The 26,509-nt window shown below is 37.8% G+C and overlaps 1 protein-coding gene across 9 annotated transcripts in view; it reads left to right on the top strand.

Annotated features, from left to right (window-relative positions):
• Positions 1 to 16,784, top strand: part of SLC23A2 (solute carrier family 23 member 2) — a 104,350-nt gene extending 87,566 nt beyond the window's left edge. For all 9 annotated transcript variants that reach the window (XM_072635309.1, XM_072635303.1, XM_072635301.1 and 6 more), the window contains 4 exons: positions 6,388 to 6,517; positions 7,852 to 7,989; positions 10,410 to 10,505; positions 11,565 to 16,784. In XM_072635309.1, the coding sequence (XP_072491410.1) occupies positions 6,388 to 6,517; positions 7,852 to 7,989; positions 10,410 to 10,505; positions 11,565 to 11,797 (597 nt within the window). In that variant the 3' untranslated portion in view covers positions 11,798 to 16,784. The remainder of the gene's footprint in view (positions 1 to 6,387; positions 6,518 to 7,851; positions 7,990 to 10,409; positions 10,506 to 11,564) is intronic.
• Positions 16,785 to 26,509: the final 9,725 nt, after the last annotated feature.

The following is a 26,509-nucleotide window of genomic DNA, read 5'->3' as shown; positions in this document are numbered from 1 at the left end:
TCAAAGGTTATGCACATTTTTGTAGCCCTTTGGGCATAGTTCCAAATTGCTCTACTGAATGGTTGGATCAGCTCACAACTCCACCAACAATGAATTATGTTCCAACTCTCCCACATCTTCTCCAACATTTATCATCTTTCTGTTTTGTCATGTTTGCCCATCTTATAGGTGTGATGTGGTGCCTCAGAGTTGTTTTGATTTGCATCTCTCTAATCAATAGGGATTTATAGCATTTTTTCATATGACTATAGATAGTTTTAATTTCTTTCTCTGAAAACTGTCTGTTCCTATCCTTTGACCATTTATTAATTGGGGAATGACTTGTATTCTTGTCCATTTGACTCAGTTCTCTATAGTTTAGAAATGAGGCCTTTATCACAGACACTAGTTGCAAAAATTCCTTTCTAGTTTTCTGCTCCTAATCTTGGTTACATTGGGTTTATTTGTGCAAAACCTTTTCAATTTAATGTAATCAAAATTATCCATTTTGCACTTCATAATGTTTTCTATATCTTTTTTGGTCATAAATTTCTCCATAAATCTGACAAACTATCCTTTATTCCCCTAATTTGTTTATAGTATCAATCGTTATACCTAGATCATGTATTCATTTGGACTTTATTCGGTGTCAGATATTGGTCTATGCCCAGTTTCCGCCACACTGTTATCCAGTTTTCCCAGCAGTTTTTGTCAAACAGTGAGTTCTTATCCCATAATTTGGAGTCCTTGGGTTTATCAAACAGTAGATTGCTATATTCATTGACTACTGTGTCTTGAGTACCTGGCCTATTCCACTGGTCTACCCTTCTGTTTCTTAAGTGGTACTAAGGAAGCACTATATTCTTAGAAGCATTTTGCCAATCCTGTCTTGGCCACTAAAAATTGATTTGGGATAAGTTGTTTCACCTCTCTTGCCCCCATTACTTGGCTAATGAGCCTTTAAGGCCCCTTTCAACTTCTGTGATTCCGTAATCAGGAGATAGCATTTAATTTATATGTGTGTGTATATGTATGTATGTATGTATCACAGAAGTATTTGTGATATTGTTAGTGTGGGTTCTCCCTCCACCATCATAGGTTATAGCCAATAATCTGTACCAGAGATTGTTAACCTGGCATCTGTGGACACTTTTTGTGTGGATATTTTAGTAACTATCTTTCAGTACAATCATTGCATTATTTTATATTAAAAACATTATTTTGAGTCTTCACCAGACTACTAAAAGATTAATGGGTCCCTGATCTCTACCTTAGTAGATAATATTCATGAGGCTCTGTGGCCAAAACAATTTTAGAATCACTGAAGATATTAAGAGGGGGCTCAGAAGCTATCGAGTTCAACCTATACCTGTAGGAATTGCTCTTATGAAATATCCAAAGATGATCATCCTGCCTCTGCTTAAGTGGGCAGTTCACTCTATTGCCAGTCTTATGATCATGGGCTTTTCTGCATTTAACTAAGCTAGTGCTATGAGAGACATGCAGACCGTTTCCAGGATTATTCTTTTAAGCTTTTCTGGTTTAGTAGGACCTCAGGCATAGCCTTTGAGATTGCACAGTTACTTTCACAAGAGGACTGAAGCAGAAAAAGTTCCTTAAGATAAACATGATTAATACTTCTTTGCATTTCAGGGTAATCGAGAGAGCAAAGAATAGATAATGATGTTGGATAGAATTCTGTAGCACATTGTGCTGCGAATGCGCACATTTGATTTCTTTGTTGTGGATTGTTTTTGGTTTGTTTTTTAGCAAATTGGTAGGGGGAAATTTCCATAAAACCATTCAGACAGTACCATCTGCTGATTCTGTCTCTCTCTCTCTTTTTAACTTGTTACAAAGTTTTATCACAGAAGTAATTGTGGGAAAAATTTAATGGTACTGGAGGTGTTCTTAAAGTCAACTTTTTGGTACCATTGCTCTGTGTATGTGAGAAACAAAATTCTTGAAAATTAGAGAGATTTTTTTTTTATATGGTATGACAGCTCTAAGAGAAAGTGGGTCCCATTAATTGGAAGCTGCCATGCAAATGATATACATTTCAGACTATCATCTACTAAGCATCCTTTCAGTAGGTAATTCATGATAAAGTTATGCATCTAGGAATAGTAGATAGAATAGGTAGAAGGAAGACTTGGGCAGAGCCATTTTAGCAGCATGGTCCCTCAGCTTTCACCAGGACCAGACATTCAACACCCCCTTTCAAACTCTGCCTTGTAACTTAACCAGGACCATTGATATGTGTAACCAGTACTTGTTAATATTACAAAAGACTTCATTCTTAAATATTATTGAGGGAGTATAGGTATAATTATCTTCATTAAAATTTTGAATTGCTTACAATCACAACGTGAATTGTGCCAGTTTATTACTGAAAAGGCATTATGCCAGCTCTGTTTAACGAGCTAATTGATGCCTCTTCCGAGTACCTTTGGACACTAGCCCACTTTTACCAGTGGCACTGTTTCAGGAAACGGTTTTGCATTTCCCTGACTCATATTACTGATTATAAGTGAGGAGGAAAATTATCCTCTGAAAAGCCTCTCAAATTTGATGTGGAAATTTTCACTGAACTATTCAAAAGCAGGCTTTTTCACATGTCTTGGGCCTAAAAGTACATATCAGTCAGTAAACAAAATTTCTAGGTCATTGAAAAATTGGAGGGTAGGGGTGGGATTTTGGAATTCTTGTGAAATATTCATCTCTATTACCCAATGTGTGCCAGGCACTGTGCTAGAAACCAGCACAAAGAGGAAATCAATACAATGCCTGCATTCAAGAAATTTCTATCCTATTGGAACATATTGACAGATAAGTAAATATAGGATACTATAAATAAAATAGCTAAAAGACAGTTTCATCAGGGAGCAGAGGTGGGATGAGGGAGGACCAACAGGTAGAGGAATCAGAAAAGGCCTTATGAAGGGAGAAGGTTAAAATCCTGCCTCAGACACTACGTGCCTGACCTGGGGAAGTCTCTTAATCATTCTCAGTCTCTTTCCTTATTTGTAAATTTTTGGTATTATTAGCACCTACTTCATAGGATGTGAAGATCAATTGAATGATGTATATAAAATGTTTTGCAGAACTTAAATGTACTTCATGATTGTCAGATATTATTGTTGTCTAGTCCCTGTGCTTTGATAAACTCCCTAAAAAATTGCCTATGCTTGTTTCCACTTTTTCTAATCTCATTCATTTCTTAGCCCCTTGCAGCCTGGCTTTCGTCTACACCATTAATCTGAAACTGCTGATGTTTTCATTTATACATTATCTTTATTATGTCTTCTCATGCTTCTCTGAGTCTCATATTTATATTTTTGTGTAGGGCAGTAGTATTCCATTACATTCATGTACCATAACTTACTTATTCTCCAGTTGATGGACATCTACTTTTTTTCCCCATTTCTTGGCTAACACAAAAGGTATCTTGAATGTTTTGGTCCAGTGATATTTTCTTGTCAAACTCCTGGCCTTTCCCAGTCTTCATTCTTTATATCTGCAGCATTTGTCACTGGTGACTGTCTTCTCCCATATCTGTATGTGCTTGTTTTTGTAGCATTGCTCTGTCCTGGTTCTCCTGTCTATGTGATGAATCCTTTTTAAGTCTTTTCTCCTGGATCATCATTCATAGATCACCTTCTAACTGTAGGTGCATCCCACGGTTGTATTATGGGCTGACGTCTCTACTGACCCTTTGTTGGTGACCTTATTAACTCCCATAGGGCCAATCATCATTCTTGTGCAAATAATTTGTGTGTGTGTGTGTGTTTTGCCCTAGTGTCTCTCCTGTGCTGCATCATTGACTGCGTACTGAACTTTTCACAGTGGCTATCTTATATGTATATTTCAAACTCAACATGTCTAAAGGAAAATATTATTTTTCACGTTAGACCACTTTTTGGAACTTTCTCCTATACAAGGCCCTTCTTGTCTACCCTGTCCACCTTCCTAAGCTTTGAGTGCCTCTGTTCCAAAATTACCTTGGTTTATTTAATATATATTTTTTGTACACTTAGAGATTCACATGTTTTCTCTCTTGATAAAGATGTAAGCTCCTTGACAGTGAGAACTGTTTAGCTTTTTGCCTTTGTATCCTCAGTAGTTAGGGTAGTTCCTAAAAACTTGGAAGGTGCCTAATAAATGCTTGTTCATTGATTCTGAGTATTTTAAACTTCTGTTACATGTTTAATTAAGAAATGGAAAAACCTTACAACATATCCTAAAGTTTTCTAGTTTATTCTACAGGCACTTTGAGGAGATTAAATTTTCTTTTATAGGGTCCTTCTGACTACGTTGAGAATCATTCTTCAGTTTATTTTCACAAACCAGTGATGGACAGCATGACTTTTAGCTTCAGCCTCAGTAATACAACAAAATAGTTGTATTGCTAAAATTGTTATGCCCCACATTTGTTTAGAACTTGATTGTTGTAAATAGAGTGACAGTCTTTCTTGTGGAACTGCAGGCACACTGTTCCTAATCCTGTCTAGGAATAATAGCAAGAAAACTAGAAGGAAATTCAAGGCATAGGGACTGGCAAAGAGGAGACAGAAACCATCCTTATGTGCTGATGACATTGTAATTTGCTTAAAAATGTCTAGGGTGTTAACAAATAAACCAGCTTGCACAATTTCAGTCAAGTTTTAGGCTGCAGAATAAACTCACAAGAATTCATAGCACAGCTAGGTCCTAATTAGTGCTTAGTATGAATAGTGTATCTTGTAAAATAGTCGAATGTATTTGAGTTAATACTATCAAAGTTACAATTATGTAAAAAATGTGGTCATTGGTTCCAGCCTAGTGGATATGTGCTGTGAAAATTTGAATAATGCAACTGCTGTACAGTATTGATTATTTACACTAATCAAGAGCCAGGTATATTTCAATATAGCAAAACAAACTCCATGATTCAGTAACAGGAAAAGCAGCCCTGTTTTAAAATAACTTCAAAATAGATAAGATTTCTGGAAGTCATTCTACTAAAGCACAGTTAGTACCTACGTACATACATGCAATTGCAAAATGTTCTTTAAACAGATAAAGAAGAATTTCTGTAAAACTGGAGCAGTAGTCAGTGCTCCTGATTGGACAGTGCCAGTGTAAGAAAAACAGTACAGCCTATGGTAATGTACAGATTAAGTGATGTGCCATTCATACTACCAGTCACCTAGTTTGTAGGGCCAGATAAAATAGCAAAATTTGTTTGAAAGAACAAAAGATCTAGAATATCAAAGAGAATTATGAAAAGTGGTAAGAATGAAGGGGACTAACACATGCTTCTAGATCTCAAACTCTTATAAAAATGATCGTCATTTGGAACTGATTAGAAAAGTAGATAAGTGGGACAGACTAGACTGGGGATCAGACTCAGTAACTGCAAATAAGTACTACCTATTAGACAAGAGTTGATGGGTAAAGTAGTCAGTTCATTGGTTAGGCTTGTTAAGTAATGACATATTTTAGTTATGTGTTGATACATTAGAATATTTTGCATTTATATAAAATAAGCTTGGCTGACTCATTGCATAAAGAGCATCTTTCTGCACTTTTAGTGACAGAAATGTTAACGGGAATAAACATTCACATTCTTGCTGCTTGTCCTTCAAATCCTAAAACAAATTCATATTCTTTTAGAGTACTGGGCTTTGCTTCAAACACATATAAGATTGTTCAGTTTTAGAGTGAGAGAGGATATCTAATGTCATTTCATTTTCCAAGCTAAGAAACTGAATTCTAGGATGGTAAAGTGTCTTGTTTGGGTTATGGAGCTAATGACTCATAGAACCAAGACTTGCAGCCTGAGGCTTTTGGCTCCCAATCTAGTTTTCTGTATACTATAGCCTGAGATGCAGCAGAATGAGGTGGAGACAGAAAGTCATTTTCAAAGCCAGGAAAATCTGGATTCCAGTTCCCCCTCTGAATACATACTGGCCACCTGACCATGGGCAAGTCAGTCACTTCCATGTCTCAGTATTCCAGGCAACTCTCTTGAGACTCTCAGTTGCAGTGAGCTTGTCAGTCTGCATTGGTAAAGGGAGTTTCTTCACCTGGGTTTTCTCAATGAACTCATGAACTCAGAGAACTCATGCATGGGTCTAGTCCTTGTCCGCTATACCATCTTACCTATGAAGTTTGAAGTAAGTGACTTAAATGTGGGGATTTTAAAAAAACTATTTCTGCTATTTACAAACTAAATGTGTACTGTCTGTAAACTATACTCTTTTTATTTTAGTGGTGTAAGTTGTTAACTCTGAGACAGAATCAGTTACTGTGGAACAGCTATTTTCCTGGTAGCTCTTTGCAACGGATGTCTTCAAAGGAAAAGTATATTGTTAGATGACAGACTTTTCCACATTGTAATTCTTGTTTCCTAATTTTGCCTCTTAGGTTGGAAGTCGTCGAGTCATTCAGTATGGTGCGGCTTTAATGCTCATGCTCGGAATGATAGGGAAATTCAGTGCATTGTTTGCTTCTCTTCCAGACCCTGTGCTTGGCGCCCTCTTTTGTACACTCTTTGGTAAAACCATGTTTATGTCCTTGTCTTCTCCTCATTCCCCTATTCTTTCTGTTCTTAAAACTCTTAAGGCTTCAGTGAAATTTTTAGATGACTCTTTTCCTGAAGATGACACTGAAATTACACCTTGAATATATATAGTCAAGTAGCTTCTAAAATCACCCCCTTAGAGGGAAGGAGAACTGAGGTTAAGTTGTAACCACAACAGGAATACTTTGTAAGGGTAAATGCTGAAACTTCAGACTTAAAATATTTCATTTAAGACAGCTATTTTTTTTTCCCATAACAGGATTGGTCTCATTTTAAAAGGATTGCCTAATTATTAGAAATAGTTATACCATACATATTTTGGTATTGTTTCGCAGTTTCAAGATTTTTCATGTAAACTCAGTGGCTCTGCATTTTTATCTGTTGTGAAGAAACTACAATTACTTTTTATTTGTCCATAATAACAGAAGTGAAAAATTGTATATAATCAATCCAGAAGTTCTTAGTTCAAAAGTCATTTATGTTTGATTATATAGAATGGTATTATATGAGCTCAGTGAGAGAACACTGCACTCATCCCACTCTCTTCTAAGCTTAGGTCATAGATCTCTAAGGTTAATCTGATGGTATAGGTTGTGATACAGGACCATGGACAACAGAACCTCAAATTATCACTGATAATGTACTCAGACAATGGATTATTATTTATAGTACCACATAGTAATATTAATCGCATAGACCTGCATAGCGATTCACAGTTTATAAAGTAATTTAAAAATATTGTGTCATTCGATCCTTGCAACTCTGGGGTAGAAGTAGTGCCAATATTGTTGTTTGAACTAAGAGATGAAGAAATAGGTAGAGAGGCTAAGTGACTTAGCCAAGCTCCCAGAGCTGGCAGATTGCAAATCTAGGGTAGAATCCCATATCTTTATAATGTTAGTTCTGTTTCTGTTATGCAGTATATTTTCATGTTGACTCCTTATGGTGACATGGTTAAAAGTTGAAGTCTTAGCATGTGGTATCTCAATGGGTAGAGTGCTGGGCCTAGAATCAGGTCTTCCTGATTCCAAATCCAGCCTCAGACACTTGATAGCTGTGCAACCCTAGCCAAGTCACTTAACCTTTTGTTTTCCTCAGTTTCTTCAGCTGGGGATAATAGCCCCTACCCATGAGTTGTTGTGAGGATCAAATGAGATAATATTTTTAAAGAGCTGAGGACAGTGCCTGACACACAGTAGATGTTATATAAATGCTTATTCCCTTCCATCCCAAATGTTTGAGGGCCTTAGGTGCTTTTTCTGTAAAGGGGGGTGCGAAGTTTTGGCTTTGTTTCTTTCTCTTCTCAGGAATGATCACTGCTGTGGGATTGTCCAATCTTCAGTTCATAGATTTAAATTCTTCGCGTAACCTCTTTGTCCTCGGATTTTCCATTTTCTTTGGACTCGTTCTTCCAAGTTACCTCAAACAGAACCCACTAGTCACAGGTATTGAGAAACATTTTGATTCTCTAGAGAGGTCTGAGTCACAGCCCAGTTGTCAGTCTGCTTTAGATTTAATAGGAAATGTTTTGTCTGTTCATGTAACACTTGCCTCTGGAATGTGTGCACAGTCTAAAACTTCATTGTAATCCAGTCTGTCATCGTAATTATCATATAAATCAAGAAACTGTTTCTTTCTGTCTCTTTGGAGAATGCCAAATGTAAGGCTGTCTTTTTGAAACTACTTTAAATATTTTCTAATGAATTTCTGTTTTAGCATTTCAACTGTGTTAAGAAACATTATTTGGATTACAATCAAGCCTATTCAGTTTTTTAAATCCCTGCATTGGTCCTTTGTAGCTCTATTATACAAAGAAAAGTCCAAAGGAAGGTCAACCTTAGCAGCTACCTTCATTTCATCATGTGAAAATGAGGTGATTGAACTAGATGGTCTGTCATTCCTAGTTCTAATAATCTGATCCTATAGTCTATTTAAGGCATTGTATCTACACTAATAATACCTTAAGACTCCGTTGGAAGAGACCTTTGACCTTATTAATGTGGATACGCCCTCCAGTGATACAAACTGCAACCCATCAGTGCTTACGCCATTGTTCACACAATTTTTTGCATGTTTTTCTACAAATATGGTGGAATTGTCTAAACATGTGCTGGGGGCCTCCTTTATGCTCACTTGGTGTTGCATGAATACTGCTGAAGCATGCAGGCTAGCTATCAATTAATTATTCCTTACTTTTACTATATGGCCAGCCTATCTTATTTTCCTATAATATATTTCTCTGACAAAATAAGATACACAGCTTCATCTACATAATTCCTAATATATAATGTATTAGAGCCTTCTTGCACCCCACTGTGCATCCCTTTATTGACCTCTGGGTCATACTCAATTTTATTTCTCCAATTAGAAACAAATGATAATTAAGTATTTAAAAGGAACACACAAAATGACTGATGCTGTACCAGATTTCTGTTTTTATTCTCATTATTCACTTTTTCAAGTGCTTTCAAAATTTTTTCTGTCCTGTTTGCCAAAGGTGCCAAATAGCTATTTTTAAAATATTTTTTATTTTTCATTTTTTAACACAGTTTATAGCAGATAAAACAATTCAAACTTTTGGTCTGGTGATACTTCTTTTTAAAGCATTTACAATATGGACCACAAAAAAGAATTTTTTTTTAAACATTAACCAACTGAGACACAAACAATATTTATGTTGCCAGCTTCACAAGCTCTTGACCTAATTGTCTCCACAGTGTTACTAAGTATTGAAGTACCCTAACTTATTGTTCTTGGTCTAAAGTCCTGTGCCTAATAGCTTAATTTTAGACTTAACCTCAGATGTTCCCCTACCAATAATCTATAATTGAATAGATCTGGTATTAAGCTTGCAAATCTTTTGACTATAGGAAATTGCCACCAAGAGTAGGGACATTGCAGGGATACAGTATCTCCCCAACTTCATGTCAGTTCCAGGCAGGATTAGATTATCCACTTGCATTCAGTCAGGCTTAAGGTCTGCCAGGTGTCAGTGGGGAAATTGAGTCAGGAGAATCCTCTCAGCCCATGCTGAACAGCTGCTCTCCCGCCCTTCCCATGAGATCACCCCTTTGCAGTTCATACCAGGATCTCACCAGCTGACTGACATCTGGGTTGGAGGCTCAGATTGCCTTTCTTGCTACCCATAGCTGGAGTTAGGCTCAGGAGAACAGTCACTTAATAGTCCCATCAAATAGCTTTTTAATGAGATTTCTACCTTTAAATACCAATTTATATGTAATTATTACATTATTTTACATTATATGTAATTCAGTATGATAATATAAATATAATATAAATACTCTCCTACACTCCACCATCTCCCTCTGCCTCCCACAAAAACCACTCCACCACTATTGAAGGTTTTCAGTGCTTTGTTCTTTGAAGCATTGCTTTGAGCAGAGATTGTTTAGTGTACACCTAGAACTTTATTAGCAATTTTCCGTTGTATGTCTTACACAGTTTTAACTGGAAATCTTTTGTTAGTTGAATCATAGAGGGTCATAGGATTCTGAGCTGATTTAATCCAGCTCCTTCATTTTGCAGAGAAGAAAATTGGACTCAGAGAGAAGGTAGTGATTTATTTAGGATCATGCAGAGAGTTAGGAAAAAGTTTGGGTTTGGACCCAGGATCTCTCATTCCAAATCCACTTGCTTTTTTTTACTACGCTATTTTTAATATACCTGTAGTATTTCTAAAATAGTGAAGGCAGTATCTGTTTGAGCAAATCTTTGTCTAGCTGAAATACCTAAATTTTTGGGCTTGATGAAGTTTCTTATCATGGAATAAGGCCACATAAGCCTAAATTAGGCATGTTTACTGTCTGCAGACACTAGTCTCTTAATTCTTCCTTTCTTGTTCTAGGGATCACAGGAATTGATCAAGTGTTAAATGTCCTTCTCACCACAGCAATGTTTGTAGGTGGATGTGTTGCTTTTATTTTAGATAATACCATCCCAGGTTAGTGGTAATATTTATATTTTATTTCATCTACTTTTTATAATAATAGTGGTATATTTAATATCTTATTAAATATTTGTCAAATTAAATACTAATGATATATAATTTAAATAATAAATGAAATATTTTTCATATTAAAATATTTATAATAGTGAACATACTGGAAAATCTTTGACCCTGTAAAATCTGGTATCAGCCATTTGCCATGAGATAACAACCTTTAGCTTCCTGTACTGGGTTCATTATTTTGTTCTCGTTCTCTCTCTCTCTCTCTCTCAATTACCTCTTGTGGCATAGGCTAGAATAAAAATTCTTTTTTCAGAGACAGACTGGATTAGATTTTTTTCATACTAGAAGGCCTTGGATTCATTCTCATAGATTCTTATCAGCTGCCCTTATTAGAAGAGATCATATAAACACCATATAACTTTATTTAGTGATTTTCTTTCCATAGTAATCCTTACTTTACAGGTAAGGAAACTGAGGCTCAGATAGAGAAAGTGACTTGCCCATAGTTGGCTATCTGAAAGGCAGAACAAGGATGAGGACCCCACTTCGATCACTGAATCCAGAGCTCTTTGCATAATAATCCATTATCTTAGTAATAAGTCACAGTTATAGGGTTTCTAACAATAGCCCTTTGACATCCACAGCATTTTTGGCTATCCCTTATTTTGCATAAAAGGAAACCAGGGTCCAGAAAGGTCAAACATTTTGCCCTTTGTGCACCCTCTGGCATTGTCAGATCCAGTACTTTAAACCCAACTCCATGATTCTGCATCCTTTGTTCTTTCTGTCACATCAAACACAATAGCAGATGTGCAGGGTATCATTTGGCAAAACGTTCTATCTGCTTATTAAGCCAGGACTTGAGCAGGTATTTATTCTGTGCAGTATGGGGCAATATGTATTCCAGGATTGCCTTGCTTATGAAACAGTTTTCTTTGAAGAAGAATTGTATTCCTCTGAACGACACTGTTAAATTAACATGCTTGTTTCTTTTTTTTTTCCCCCTTGGGTCCTTTTCCTCATTCTGTACTTCACCCTGTTTTTTGACAGGTACTCCAGAAGAAAGAGGAATACGGAAGTGGAAGAAAGGAGTTGGAAAGGGGAGTAAATCACTCGATGGCATGGAATCCTATGATTTGCCATTTGGCATGAACATTATCAAAAAATTCCGATGCTTTAGCTATTTACCCATAAGCCCCACCTTCATGGGTTATACGTGGAAAGGTTTCAGGAAAAGCAGTAACTGCAGAAATTCAGATGAAGATTCAGAGGCTGCCGTATAGCCTTAGTTGGAATTATATTATCTAGTTGTAGTAAAAGATGTATTTGAAGTTCTTTGCTGATTAATAAGCATTAAAATATATGTTTTGTATATCTGCATTTAAATTTTGAAACCCAGAGCCAAGACCGATGAGAAATAGCTTTTCTGTTGCGGGCGGTGATGTTGTCTGACACAGTGTCTCGACCCCCTTGTTATTTAAACCCTTGAGCCTGGCTCTTTTCAGGGCGTCCATTGCTGGCAATGATAGTTGCACCTGAAAACTCCCGACCCTCCTGTGGAAGAGAGACGTTTGGAATTCGTGGCGGGTTTTTTGTTCTTTTGGGTTTTTTGTTTTTGTTTTATGCATTCCTGTTTCTTGGTAAATGCATAGTATTATTTTGGATACGTGCTGTCTCTCATCCCTAGCATTCTGAATGTTTGACTGCATGCCAAGTCATCCAAGATAACCTGTCAACAGCTTTTCTTCCTCACCTACCCTTTCTGTACCCACTGCACCTGTCCCCAGGCTAGAAAGACTTCTGGTCCTTCAAGCACTTAGACCTACTTCCTTGGATAGTGTTTTCACAATTCCTCATCTCATCTGTGCCTAAATAAAGTTCTAGGGGAAGCAAAAATGCATTTTCTTCTGCATCGTTATGACTTAATAGTCAATGCAGTCATTTTCTCTTGAATTAGTATTTTTAGGAAGCTTTTTTGAACTAGAATTGCAGAATGGATTGCTCTATGGCCTATGGAGACACACATTTGTGAGAACCACAGATACTGTTTTGAATGAATCTAGGGGGAGAGGATGTGATGGGAGTCAATCTATTGTTAAGCTTCATATCAAATTATTAACATTAAGGAAGTTGCCTAAGAGTCTACTAGGAAATAATTTACTACCATATGTTTATCTTCCCATTCAGGGCCAGAGCAGTAGATTTTTTGGATCAGCAAACTCTTTCTTATTTCTATCTATGAAAGTTTTGTCTCTCCTGTAATGTGGATATTGTTACTTATCAGGCATTCGTAATTGTGAGGCTATGTTCATGTTTAATGTTCTGACCATTACACATTAGTTTGCTATCACTGTTATTCATTGTGATCCATCCAGCTTATCCCTGTCACCCTACCCACCTACTCCATCCCCCAAAGAGAAGCAGGAAAAAGAACTCGCATTTGCAATGCCATGGAAATCGTCAGGGAAGCTTAATGTAATGTGCTCTTAAGCCCAGTATAATATTTCTGTGCTTGTGTTTTGTATTTCTTGATCAAATGAAAGTATATGCTGTAACTCAATTTTTTATTTTTCTGAACTGACTACTGGACCAGAGCATGGGAAGGCTATGACTTTCTCTGAATCTCGCTTTAAGATCAAGGAGAAAGCATAAACTGGATCAATCAGCATTGAATGACCCTTCATCTAAGTAAATCCATGTATTCCACTTTCTGGAATGGCTTCATAAAATCTTTATTGCACAGCTGTTCAAGGAAGACATTTTCAAGCTGCTTTAGCTTAAGGAAACATTCAGTAGTTTGCCATTTGAGTATCTCCTGGATATTCTTGAGGTAGTCCGTGTTACTTCTTGGCAGTAGCAAAGGTTACACCTTTGCTGTTTGAGTGAAGCCTTTCTTATTCCTCTTTGTCACTGATCCACATCAAGTGAGAGGCGTTTGGTTGGATGCTGCCTTACTGCCTGTTCCCTTGCAGAGCACTCTAATTGAGAACACTAAGCTAATAGTACAAATAATCTGTTAATTTGTTTTGGAATTTACAGCTCAGAGAAAGGTAAAGAAAGAGAAGAATCAGAATTAGGAGATGACTTTATTTACACCAGATATCGAAGGTCAATTGCTTTTTGAGCAGCTAAAAAATGGATAATTTCAAATTGCATACAACTCTTTTGGCTGCAGTGGTTTCTTGTGTCTCCATTGACACTCAAGACAGTGTCAAGATTAGTTTGTTATAAATAGGAGAGAACATTTTGAGATCAACTTAGCTGCCTTTTGAGGTTGTGGGCTAAATAATGTATATGTTTTTAACCCTTTGACTCCAGGAAGCATGAGCTTTAGTGAGCATTGCATTAGGACACCTTCTTAAGATTCTGCATTTTGTGCCAAGATCTTACTACAGATTAAATGAAGCACATGTATTCAAAATTGATTGTGGTTTTATATGTTAAAAGTTCTGGTTATTTTAGTATATTTTAGAAACAGTGTTGTTCAAAAGAAAATCACTCAGTAGTTCAATCAGTCTCATCCTTTTTGTTAGGTGAGACCAAATCAAGCAATATACTGTTAAACTGTGCTTTGTTTATCTCTGATTCTTTTGCCCTGATAAATGGAGAAAACTGCTGAACTGATGGGGTTTGGTAAGTGTGCCTTGACACTATTTCTAGTTGTCCAGCACAGTAATGCTGCCAAATATCTCAGCAGAAGGATTGAATGCTTATCACTATAATTCAGTAACACATCCTGGTTAGCATGGATGACCTGCCTTTTTGATATTTTTCCTCCACAAAACAGCATGAAAAGTTTGTGTGTTAAGGTTCAGATGCCAAATTGCTTCTGAAACCCTTGTTTGCATAGGAGAATGTCTTATTTTGTAGCATCCACGTGTGATATCCCTTTACTTAAACAAATAGAGAAGAGACATAAAGTAACAACACTTCCCCTGGAGAGAATTTTCCACCTTGACATGATATTTGGTGGGATGAACTTTGGGAATCGCCAGATTAGGGATTCTTTTTGAATTATTTTGTGAAGCAGGGACTGAAGTGTGGTGAAGGGAACAGTATACCACATCCCCAGTAGGTCCATTTCCAAAGAGCTGAAAATGTAGCCAGAATGTGGTAGGAGTCCAGTGTCTGAATTGGACAATAATATGTTTCTTGCATATACACAACACATAAAGTTAATCACATAGTACAATCTCAACTGCTAGCAAATAAACAATGGAACAAAAGATGCTAATTTGGTGCAGGGAGATAATTTGATATGTTTTTATTGCCTGTTTACAGAAATAGCTAGGTAGGAAGCTGAGGTAATGTAACGGTGAATTGTGTTTGTCACACTACATTTTTTGGTGGAATGGAGCAATTTACTGAATTGCTTGTCCACTAAATCACATACAGAGTTAGAAAGTATGTGTAAAAGGCCTGACATGTTCAGAATGAAAAATTAAAAAAGAGCGTCTTGTCCCCCAATTCATGACAGAAATATTCACTTTCTTTATTATATATAGCTATAGAATTGGAAACTCACCCTGGATTTCTCTAACTTACCAGCAGTGTAGCTGAGAATCAATATTCAGAATTAATACACTAAAATTCAGGTTCTTGTTTAAAGGAACCCACTGATTTCAGTTTTAAGGCAAATTACCTGTGATTGACTGTAGTAAATGCACCAGGCCACCTTGAGTGACCAGTGAACTGAAGGGAGTGGTCATGATGTCTGACTTTTCCTGTCTCCATGTGGGACACATACACAGAATTTGCTTTGTACCTTTGAATACTGACTTTAAATACAACAGCTTGGTTTGTACATGAATATTGCAGTATTTCCATATATTAAAATAACATTTCCACCCAGGATAATGGTCACAGGTTTCCAGGGGGGGAGTGATATGATTTTCATGACAATGTCATGTGATAATAGAATTTCTCCATTGATGAATCTCTAGTAGCTGTGTATACTTTATTTACCCATGCTTCTGTTTTATAACAAAGAGCTGAAGTTGTTTCCTTTTATTCATGTCCCTGCTGAAATACTGGTACTAGGAAATTAGAGTGAAGGTTTGCAGATGTAATCCTCAGTGCTTTTATGTGCCACAAGAGTGGTTAAGCCAAATGCATCAGCCAGAGAACAATCAGCTGTGGCAATATCTTTATACCAAGAGTTTCAGGGTTTAGGGGAGAGAGAACATTCAGCAGGTTAAATTTAATAGTGGTGTAAAGGGGACTGCCAGTTAACGATGACTGACATAACTAGTTTCAAAATAACTTAACCATTAGATGTTGGACATAAAGTTCACATCCCTTTGTGCTACAAAGTACATAATTCCGATATTAATGTACAGTGTATAATGCCCTAACAATTGCAATGCTCCAATGGAGTGGCCTTCTTCAAGTCCATAGATGAAAAGCAAGGCAACTCTCTCCCTTGGTCAGAGACCTAATTGAAATAGTGACCAATGGCTTGATTCCCACATGCTGTATATATCGTAGTATTTCCTGTTGTGGCTTTTAAGAGAATAAGACATCTCCTGCATCACCATACAGTCTGCCAGTCATTAGCAGTATTGCAAAAAGGCCATGGACTTGTTTGCTTCTGCTGAAGGATCCATCTATCCGGCTTTGTGCTGGGTTGCATTTTGTATTGAGGAATCCATTTTTAGCAGCATCCAAAAACATTCCTGTCTTGTTAGATTGGTTGTGACTGTGCTTTGTCATCAGTATATATTATTACTATCAACCGTGCTTAGATTGCTGTTTGTATTTTTCAGGCACTTAGGTCATCTTGACCAGTGTTGCCATCTTGCTGATAATTCAAATTGTTGTATTTTTTTGTTGTTGGTTCAGAACAACCTTTGACATGTTAACAGACTGGATGTTCTTAAAACAGTGGGGATGCCTATATTTTCCATGAGTTTTGTGGCTGAATTTGGCTGTAAACCTTTCGGGGTTTTTTGGTGTTTTATCGGGGGGAGGGATTGTCTTTTTTTTTCTCTTTTATTTGTTTGTCTTTTTATTATTTTGCATACCAAGGGTTTGGTTTTTGTTTTTTGAGGGTGGAGGGTGGGGGTAGGGAAGGGTTTGAGATGTGTAATTCTTTTATGGAGTTTTTAAAAGATTTCATATTGTTTTTCTAACATGGCTTCATTAAACGTTTAAATATTTAAAAAATATGTAATATTTGGACCAGATGTTGTGAATAAATAGTAGAGATAAAGCTATTTTATTCTGTATTTTTAAAGCTGTTCAGTATAAATAAAAGCTGATCTAGATGCAGTCCTGTATTCCTGTGTCATCATCCTTGACCAGTGAACTAGATTCTTAGAGAAAATACCGATCATAATTAAATTCATTTGAAAGGCTCAGATAGCTTGTAGGTGGTGGGTAGAAAGGTGAAGGTGTCATTGACAAGTGAAACAAGGACACAGGAGTGTTTTTGTGGTAGATGTTTGGACAACCAAAGGATCCCAAAAGTGTCGCACTGATATGTTCAAATATAAGTCAGTGTCTCCAAATCGAGGGGAGGAAGAAGCTGTCTTTCCAGGTAGACTAAACCTTGACCCCAAAGGGTTAATTTTCTGATGGATGGGAAGACAGGTTGTTCTCAAATAATTAAATTTGGGGGCTTGTCTTCAGCCCAACTATACCCTCATCCTCTGACACTCCACTATTTTTGATCTCTTCCTCTGCTATTCAAACTCCTAATGTCCCCACTTTCCAGGTGAAAGCCTCTTTGGCAATTATAACCTGAACTAACTAGTAGCAGTACCAGTATGCCTTTGGGAAAATTCTCTTTGTCCCCAGATCACTGAAGGGATACACCCTTTTTAGTATGCAGTAAAGTTGAGTGAGTCAAAGGATAAGTAGGCATCAATGGATTGTGATTTGGATCACAGATATCTTTACATTATCTTTTCCCCAACCCACTCATCTTTCAAACTAACCTGTTTGTGCTGAAGTCACCCATGTTTTTTCCCTGACCTTAAATGTCTTCTTCACTTTGTCATCTTTACCCCATACCTACGTGTTCAGTCAGTGACCACATCTGTGCCTTTGCCCCTGTTCACACAACCACCACCTGGACTATTTCAGTAGCCTTCTAATTGGCCTCCCTAGTTGAAGTCTTATCTCCTTGTATCCATCCTCCAAACAACTGACTGCTAAAATCATTTTCCTAAAGTTCGGGTCCGATTACACCACTCACCTAACTTAAATGCCAATGACTCCCTATTGATTCTAAGATCAAATATTTCATCTTTATCCTTTTTAAAATCTCTTTATGACTATCTTAAAAAATACATAACTGTAAATATGGTACTAGGTGTAAGTAATTTATAAATGAGTTAATACACATTAGATATTACATGCTCTTTTTTTTTTTTGCTGGTAAGGGTCAATAATCAAAAATTTTTATTTTTAAGCATAAAACATTTAAACAAGAATAAATAATACCACATTTGCCTGAACAACCTCATCCTGATTTCCCTGGAGAGTCATTTGGTAACCAAGTCCCTTCCCCGTCACTATTCCAATAGAGAAAGCATGGACAAATTCTTTACAACCAGCATGAGGGGGTTGGAGCCTTCACTATGTGCTGACTTGGCCCATACTCATGCTTCACCCAATTTCCATGAAGCTCCCAGCTTGGCTTAGTGAAAGATCTGCTTATTACTGTTCAAGTCCTGGCTCTGTCCTGATTTTATTACAATCCTCCATCTCATAATTTTCCTCCAGTCTCTGCAAATGAACCTGTGCTACAATCTGTGCCTCATCAGAAATGGGGTTTCTTTGTCTTTCCTCTTACACTTAGCACAGAACTCTGTACCCAGTAAGTGCTTAGTAAGTATAGATCAAATCATTCCTGTCAGGGTGTGATCCCACTGAGCATTTGGCCCCAACTTACTGGCTTTTGTTCTCAAGTTGACACTATACAACTTTAAAAAAATGTAGATGACTAGCCAGGTCACAAGGGACATGGTAACCTGGTAGGACAGGCTGAGATAAAGGGACATAGTTATTCCCAAAGTGTCAGAAGGTTTGGTTGTATGGCTGTTGAGAAAAGGATGAGTCTGGAGTATTAAATTTCAAAGCAGCTCTGTGGTGGGACTGAACAACATGGCTCTAAATTTGCTGCTGGTCTGTAATCTCCATCCAACTACAAATACAGTTCTCTGCACACAGAGGACATTTCATAAGTGTTGAGGCAATTGTTGGAGACATTCACTTGGATACCCAAGGGGAGAAGTTAGCAAGAGTTAAGGACAGTAATTTTAGTTAATGTGTGAGCAGAGGTTTCACAGCAAATGTTAAGTGTGCTACTATTCCCCACCCTCCAAAATGAATTCTTAATAAGTGTAATATGGCTGTAGAAGATACAGTCATAAACCTCCAAATGTGTAAGTCATAGAGCTAATAGCTAGTATTTCTCTAGTGCATTAAAGGTTGCAAAGCATTTTAAGAATACCACAACAACCCTCTGAGGTGGGTGCTATTTTTATTCCTATTTTACAGATGGGGAAACTGAGGCAGATAGGGATGTCACATCACTTATTATAGCTAGTAGGTGCCTGAGACTGGATTTGAACTCAGGTCTTAATTCCAGATCTAGCACTCTATTTACCAGTACAGGCATACTTTAGATATTGTGTGTTCGGTTCCAGATTACTGCAATAAAGTGAATATCGCAGTAAAGCAAAGATCACAGTAAAGCAAAGATCACAGTAAAGCAATCTACATGAATCTTTTGGTTTCCCAGTACATAAAAAAGTTACATTTATCTTACACTGTAGTCTATTAAGTGTGTATGTCTAAAAAATGTGCATATCTTAATTAAAAATCTTTACTGCTAAAAATGTTAACCATGATCTTACCCTTTAGTGAATGATAAACTTTTTGCTGTCAGAGGGTCTTGCCTCCATGTTGATGACTGCTGACCAGGGGAATGGTTACTGAAGACTGGGGTGGCAGTTTCTCAAAATAAGACAACAACGAAGTTTACTGCATTCATTCACTATTCCTTTCACTTGAACATGCGGAAGCTATTACCCAACATTTATCAATTAAGTTCCATCTTATACGGATGTAGTTCATGATGCCCCAAAACAATTAAAATAGTAACATCAAAGATCACTGATCACAGATCACCGTAACATACAATAATAATGACAAAGTTTGAAATATTGTGAGAATTACCAAAATGAGACACAGAGACAATGTGAGCACATGATATTGAACAAGTGGCACTGATAGACTTGCGTAACGCAGGGTGGCCACAAACCTTCAATTTGTAAGGAACACGGTATCTAAAAGCACATAAAGCAATCATCAATAAAATGAGGTGTGCCTGTATATGAGAATTCCCCTTCTATCCAGGGCATATTCTCCAAATCTTTCTTCGTTCATACTCCTTTCATTTGGTCCCATACACCCTCTCCTACTTCGGAATAGATGTTCTAAGAGCCAACACATGGAAGAGTGATTACGTTGATTGTATTTGGCCATAATAGAAAAGACTGGGACCAATGTGTAGAAATTTCAAAGAGGAGGCAAATCTAGAAAATTAGAAAAAAATTTCCTATCGCAAAGTGATAGGGCTGCCTCAGGAGGTAGTAGGTTCACTTTCATTGGACATCTTGAAGCAAAGGCTGAATACCCTCAGGAGATAATGTCATAGTGGAGATTTTGGTGGGGGAAGGTCATGGACGGGGAGAGGTCTAGGCTGGACTAGATGCAGGGCTAAAATCCTTTCCAATTCTAAAAAGAATTCTGTGCCTATACCATTTCCCAAACTCCTCACTGAAAGTCTGGGAAGGGATGACACTGGTAAAGAGGCAGTGCATCATGGCATGAGCATGACTGGTCTGAAAGTCAAGGTGACAGGCTTAAGTCCTTTCTGTTTCTAATCTATACCAGCTGTTGGGGCAGCTAGGTGGTGCAGTGGATAGAGTACCAGTGCAGGAGTCAGGACGACCTGAGTTCAAATCTCACCTCAGACACTTGACACTCACTATCTGTGTGACCTTGGGCAACTCACAACCCCAGTTGCCTCATCCTGGGTCATCTCCAACCATCCTGATGAATATCTGGTCACTGGATTCAGATGGCACTGGAGGAGAAGTGAGGCTGGTGACCTGCACAGCCCTCCCTCACTCAAAACAAAGTACAAGTCACGTCATTATTTCTCTGATGGCATGGTCTTCTTTGGCAATGAAGGACAAACACACACACATATACCAGCTGTGTAAGTGACTACCATGGTAGTCACTTATGTCTTACAGAAGAACTGCTAGGAGATTTTTCACAGAAGCCAATGAAATGACAGCTCTGAATCAGAAAATAATATAGCTGTTCACTGTGGAGCACAGAATTGATCCTTATCTCTGCCCCTTATGGTATCCTTCCCTGACTTTGGACGTGGGCTCCTAGTAATCACAAGCTAAAATTTTCATTACATTCCCATAAATAGAATTCTTAAAGGGAACTCAGTGATCAGGTGAAGCCACACATCCGAATGGCCCCAGATCATTACAGTGCTATCAATAATTAGTGATGTGACCACAGGCAAACCATAGCCTCACTGGGCCTTGGTTTCCTCATCTGCCAAACTGTAGTTGGACCAGGCATTTTCTGAAGTTCCTCCTGGCACCTCTAAAGATCTGAGATTTTGAAGCCTTTGACTAAATGATTCCCTAAGGTTATCTGGGTAGCACAATGGTTAGAATGCTGGGCCTGGAGTCAGAAAAATCTAGCTTCAAATCCAGCCCCAAACCCTTAATAACTGTGTGACCCTGGACAAGTCACTTAATCGCTGTTTGCCTCAGTTTCCTCAACTGTAAAACAGGAATGATAACACCTACCTACTAAGGTTGTTGTTTGGTCCCAAGGATGAGATAACAGTTGTAAAATCACTTAGCACAAAGTGCCTGGCACATAGTAGGTGTTATATAAATGTTTTTAAATTTTTAAAGTATTTTTGAAATACAGAATGAAAGACTTTTCTTTTGTGTTATGTTTTGTTTTTTCTCATTGTTTCTGCCATTCATTTTAATTCTTCTATGTAACATGACTAATAGGGAAATGTGTTTAATAAGAATGTATGTGTAGAACTCATATAAGATTGCAAGCTGTCATGGGGAGAGAGGTCAAAGGGAGGGGGAGAAAATTTAAGACTTATGGAAGTGATGGTTGAAAACTGAAAACAAATTAATTAAATTAAAAAAAACAAACATTTTATTTAAAATTCTGAGTTCCCAATTCTGTCCCTCTCTCCCTTCCCTCCCCACTCCCTGAGACACAACCAGCTATAGGTTATAGATGTGCAATTATGTGCAATTTCCATATTAGTCATTTTGCACAAGAAGAATCAAAGAAAATATGAAAAATTGAAAAATAGCATGCTTCATTCAGTCTGTATTAAAAAAATACCAGTTCTTAGGTGTTATATAAATGTTAGCTATTATTATTATTATTAATATTATTATTGTTAAGAAATGTGATACAGCTGAAAGGATGCTGGATTAGAGACTGGGGCATCTTACTTCACATTCCAGTCTCACTACTCACTAGTTCTGTGTCTTTGAACAGATCATTTAACCTTTCTTGGTCTCAGTTTCCTTACCTGTAACATGAAAGGGTTGTACTAGAAAAGCCCATGGGTCAAATCCAGCCTTATTCTTTTTTTTGGTATGGCCCAAGAACAAAGAATGTTTTTTTACATTTTTGAATAGTTGAAAAACAATTCATAAAAGACTAATGTTTTGTGTTTATGTGAAAATTATATAAACTTCAAATTTCAGCTTCCACAAATTAAGTTGTATTGGAACACAGCCATGCTCATTCATTCACGTCTTGACCTTCGGCTGCTTCCACATCATGATGACAGAGCTGAGTAGTTGTGACAGAGACTCTACGTGATAATTCTGAAGTACTGCTTGGGACATTACAAAACCGAGACATGGTTGTAACTCAACAGTGTTTTGTGGGTTGCAACATTTTTTTTATCACTAGTACATACTTATCATGTCAAAACAAGAAAAGAAAAAAACACTTCTCGTAATTTTCTTGAGTTCAGGGCTAAGATGGAAATTTTTCTGAATAAGAGGAATTCTCAACCACTTATCAAATGCTGCAGGGCTTTGGAGATTAGATTTTACTGTAGACTTGATTGTGTTTCTTAGCGAATTCAGCGTAAAACTACACGGCAAAGCAGTGTTTACATGTGAAACTTCAAATCAGTAAAGTCGATTTGATGACAACATTGTTTGCATCGCAAATAATGTCAAGCTGATTTATATATTGCCTGTGCTGTCAGAAGTTAAAACAATAAGCAAGTTTGCCATCCCCAAACAGATTTGCAACAGAAGTTATTTTCTGATCTCAAACTTCAACGCCAACAGTGTTTTTTGGACCTCAATACATGTGCAAAAGAAATTTCAATATTTCAAAAACTATTTAACTGTGCCATTGAGAAGCTTCTGACCACCCTCCAGTTGGAAGTAATTAACCTGTAATGTGGGCAGTTAGGTGACACAGTGGATAGAGCAGTGGGTCTGGAGTCAGAAAAGACATTTACTAGCTGTGTGACCCTGGGCAAGTCACTTAACCCTGTTTGCCTCAGTTTCCTCATCTGTAAAATGAGAAAGAAATGTCAAACTACTCTGGCCTCTTTGCCAAGAAAAGCAGGGGTCCTGAAGGATTGGACACCATTGAAACAAATGAACAATGAAACCCCTGCAATATAACATGACAAAAGTTAAATGTCAAGAGAAGAATTTAATTGAATTCCATAAATGCCTTTCAAACAATGAATATGATCCATTAAAACTATACCCTCAGGGGCAGCTAGGTGGCCCAGTGAATAGAGTACTGGCTCTGGAGTCAGGAGAACCTGAATTCAAATCCGGCCTCAAACACTTGACATACTAGCTGTGTGACCTTGGACTTAACCCCAATTGCCTTATCTTCCCCCCTCCAAAACAAAACTATGCATTAAGAATTGATATCAGTATTTGCTAGTACCTATTCCTGTGAACATTCATTTTCAGTGATGAAATATGTAAAATCTCATTGACATCTGTAATTGATTTTCATGATAGGGAACTTTAACTATGAATCCCAATTAAGAAAAATCCCCCCTCCCCAAAAAGATAACTCTACTATTCTCATTAGTAATAAGAAATTTTTTGCTTTATCATTACACTTTCATCAATAAAAATTTGTGGAAATTTGTTTTCTCTCATTATTTAAATACCTAATAACATTCTTGATTTTGCCTCTTGGCCCCAAAAGCTAAAATATTTATCATTAGCCCTTTGCAGAAAAAAAATATTGCCCACCTCTGGACTAGAAGTTTCCTTTTGCCTCTTAGTCTATGAGCCTACAAAAGTCCTTTTCAGCCCAACCATTCTGTGAGCTATGGTTAGCTATCTTTTCAAGATAATCCTTCTTTGCCTGCCCAAGTCCTATAGAAGACCTCCCATGGATGAGAGGAGGAAGCATGGGCCAATGAAGTCAAAAAATTCTGAAGACTACTGGTGTGGGGGACATGGACAGAAAAAGACTTCCTTTGCAAATAATTGGAGTAAAAAGGGCATGTTGGAGGGCGGCTGTAAGGTAGTCAGTGGCTTACTGCCCTACTCTTTTTACCAAATGCGTTAGTGTTTACTTGTAGGGCAAGGGTTTGGAGGAAATAAGTGAAAAGGAGAATAGATCAGATTGGTGGCCACTGTCCTCTAAATAAGTGATTCTGTGATAAACTAGATACCACACAAAGAAAGACAGGTCACAGGCACAGAACTTCATCTTCAGGCAGTGAGGTAGTATTGTAGATAGAGAGCTGGATTTGGAGGTAGGAAGACTTGAGTTCAGATTCGGCCTCAGAGAATGACTAGCTGTGCAGCTCTAGGCAGATCACTTCACCTCTATTTGCCTCTGGTTCTTCAACTATAAAATGGGAACAATAATAGTAACTTCCTCCCAGAATTGTTATGTCTCAAATGAGATATTTGTACAGCATCTTGTAAATCTTATAGCACCATATAAATACTAATAGTTATTATTATTATTTCTTAATGAGATTCATTGAAAGATATTTTTTAAGGACCATAGACATCTGGGGAGGGGCTGGCACTGAGATGGGGAAATTCTCATGTATATCTTGAGTAAGTTTTCCATCACGACTCTCTGGGCAGCACAGAAGCCTAGGCAGGAGAATCCAATCTATCACCCTTTTTATTTATTTCGTATTTGGGAGCAATACAGACAGACATAAGTCTGTAAAGGGGGCCTGTAAACATCTGATTTTCCTGGTTCCTTACCTCCCCCCCCAGTTGATGTAATTATAAAAAACAAAGTGCATATAGCAGGGGTATTGAAATATTATGATTATTTTGTGGCAGGAATAGTTGCCTCCATGGAAATTAAGCTGATTTTTCTTTAAAAGACCCTGAAATCACCCTTGAGATTTGATTGGCTTGGAACTGAAGGCCCAGGTGGTTTACATCACTCCCTGGTAATCAGCCTAGATGAGCTCCGGGTACTTTGTGGAGTCAGACCCCAGAGTTTAGCAACGTCAACCCAAAGGAGCTTTTTTTGCTCAGTTGAATCAACTAAGAATGTTCCTAATGCAAATATCTTTATTATATTTTTTTCTTGTGTTAAGACTAAATAAATCAACTGGCTTGCATGGTGCCAAGTCCAGAACATATGTTGTCATGGAGCACATAACCTGGGCAAGGAGACTGAGGCAGGTATCCACACTAATGAGCCAAGTCCCCTGAAGTGGTCAAAAACAAGCCACTAGACTAAACTATGCATAAGGATCCTTGAGGGCCCATACTGACTTAGAAAATCACACATTAACAGATTCTATGTTTTACTATATTTTTATTTTGTCAACTATTTCCCAATTACATCTTAATTTGGTTCTGATGTGCTGCTTAGCTCTATGTTTGGCACTTCTGCCCTAGAGCAAAGTCCCTCTCTTTGTCCCCACTAGACCCTCTCTCTGGGCCTTAACCTGTAAAGGGTTGGGAGTCACTTTCTTCGAAGGAAGCCAATTGAATCCCCGTTCTGGTGTGTTCTCCCCATTGTTCACAGCCAGTGACTAGTACCTCAGTTCCATTTAACCTTTTATCATCAGTTAGCTCCTATAAAAGAATATTTACTAAGATCAATTAAGAATATTTTCCCCACCCCTGAGGTGAAAGGGAGCCACATTAACCCCAAGCCACATCATTTCTACACCACATCAGTCACTGTGCAGAGGGGGCTCAAACTTTGACCAATTTTTACACAGCATCTGCCTCACCAAGAGCCCTTCTACCTTCAGCACAGACGCTCCATGAGTCTGCATCTCACGGGACTTTTCTCAGGGCCTTGGTGCCATCCTGGGTCTCAAAGTTTGGGGCCTCCCTGCTGTTAACCAGCTGGTGACAAAACCTGGTTCTTGTACCTCTGGAACCTCACCCTATCAGCCTTTGGAAGCTCTCAAGGTCATAGCTGCCTCTTTGACTCCTTTACCTGAAAGCAGTCAGGCAGTAAGCATTTATTAAGCTCCTATTATATGCTGGACACTGTTCTAAGCAACGGGGATACAAAGAAAGGTGAGAGACAGTCCCTGCTCTCAAGGAGCTCACAGGCTAATGAGGGAGGGATGACAATATGCAAACATATATGAAGAAACAAAGATATATTTATAGGACATAGTAGAGATAATTAGCAGAGAGAAGGCATTAGAATTGAGGAATCTGGAAAGGCTTCTCCTAGAAGAACAAATGCAAGGAGATGAGGAAGAGAGGGCAGCTAAGGAGTGCAGTGGACAGATTGTTGGGCCTGGAGCTCAAAGACCTGAGTTCAAATTCAGCTCTGACACTAGCTGTGGGACTTTGGGTAAGTCACTTAACCTTTTTTGCCTCAGTTTCTTCTGTGAAGTGAACTGGAGAAGGAAATGGCAAATGGGGTCACAAAGAGAATACAACCGAACAAAGGATTGCCCATCATCC

The sequence above is a fragment of the Notamacropus eugenii genome, chromosome 1, assembly GCF_028372415.1.
Source record: "Notamacropus eugenii isolate mMacEug1 chromosome 1, mMacEug1.pri_v2, whole genome shotgun sequence".
Taxonomy (NCBI): Eukaryota; Metazoa; Chordata; class Mammalia; order Diprotodontia; family Macropodidae; genus Notamacropus; species Notamacropus eugenii.
This window is presented reverse-complemented; position numbering and strand designations above follow the sequence as displayed.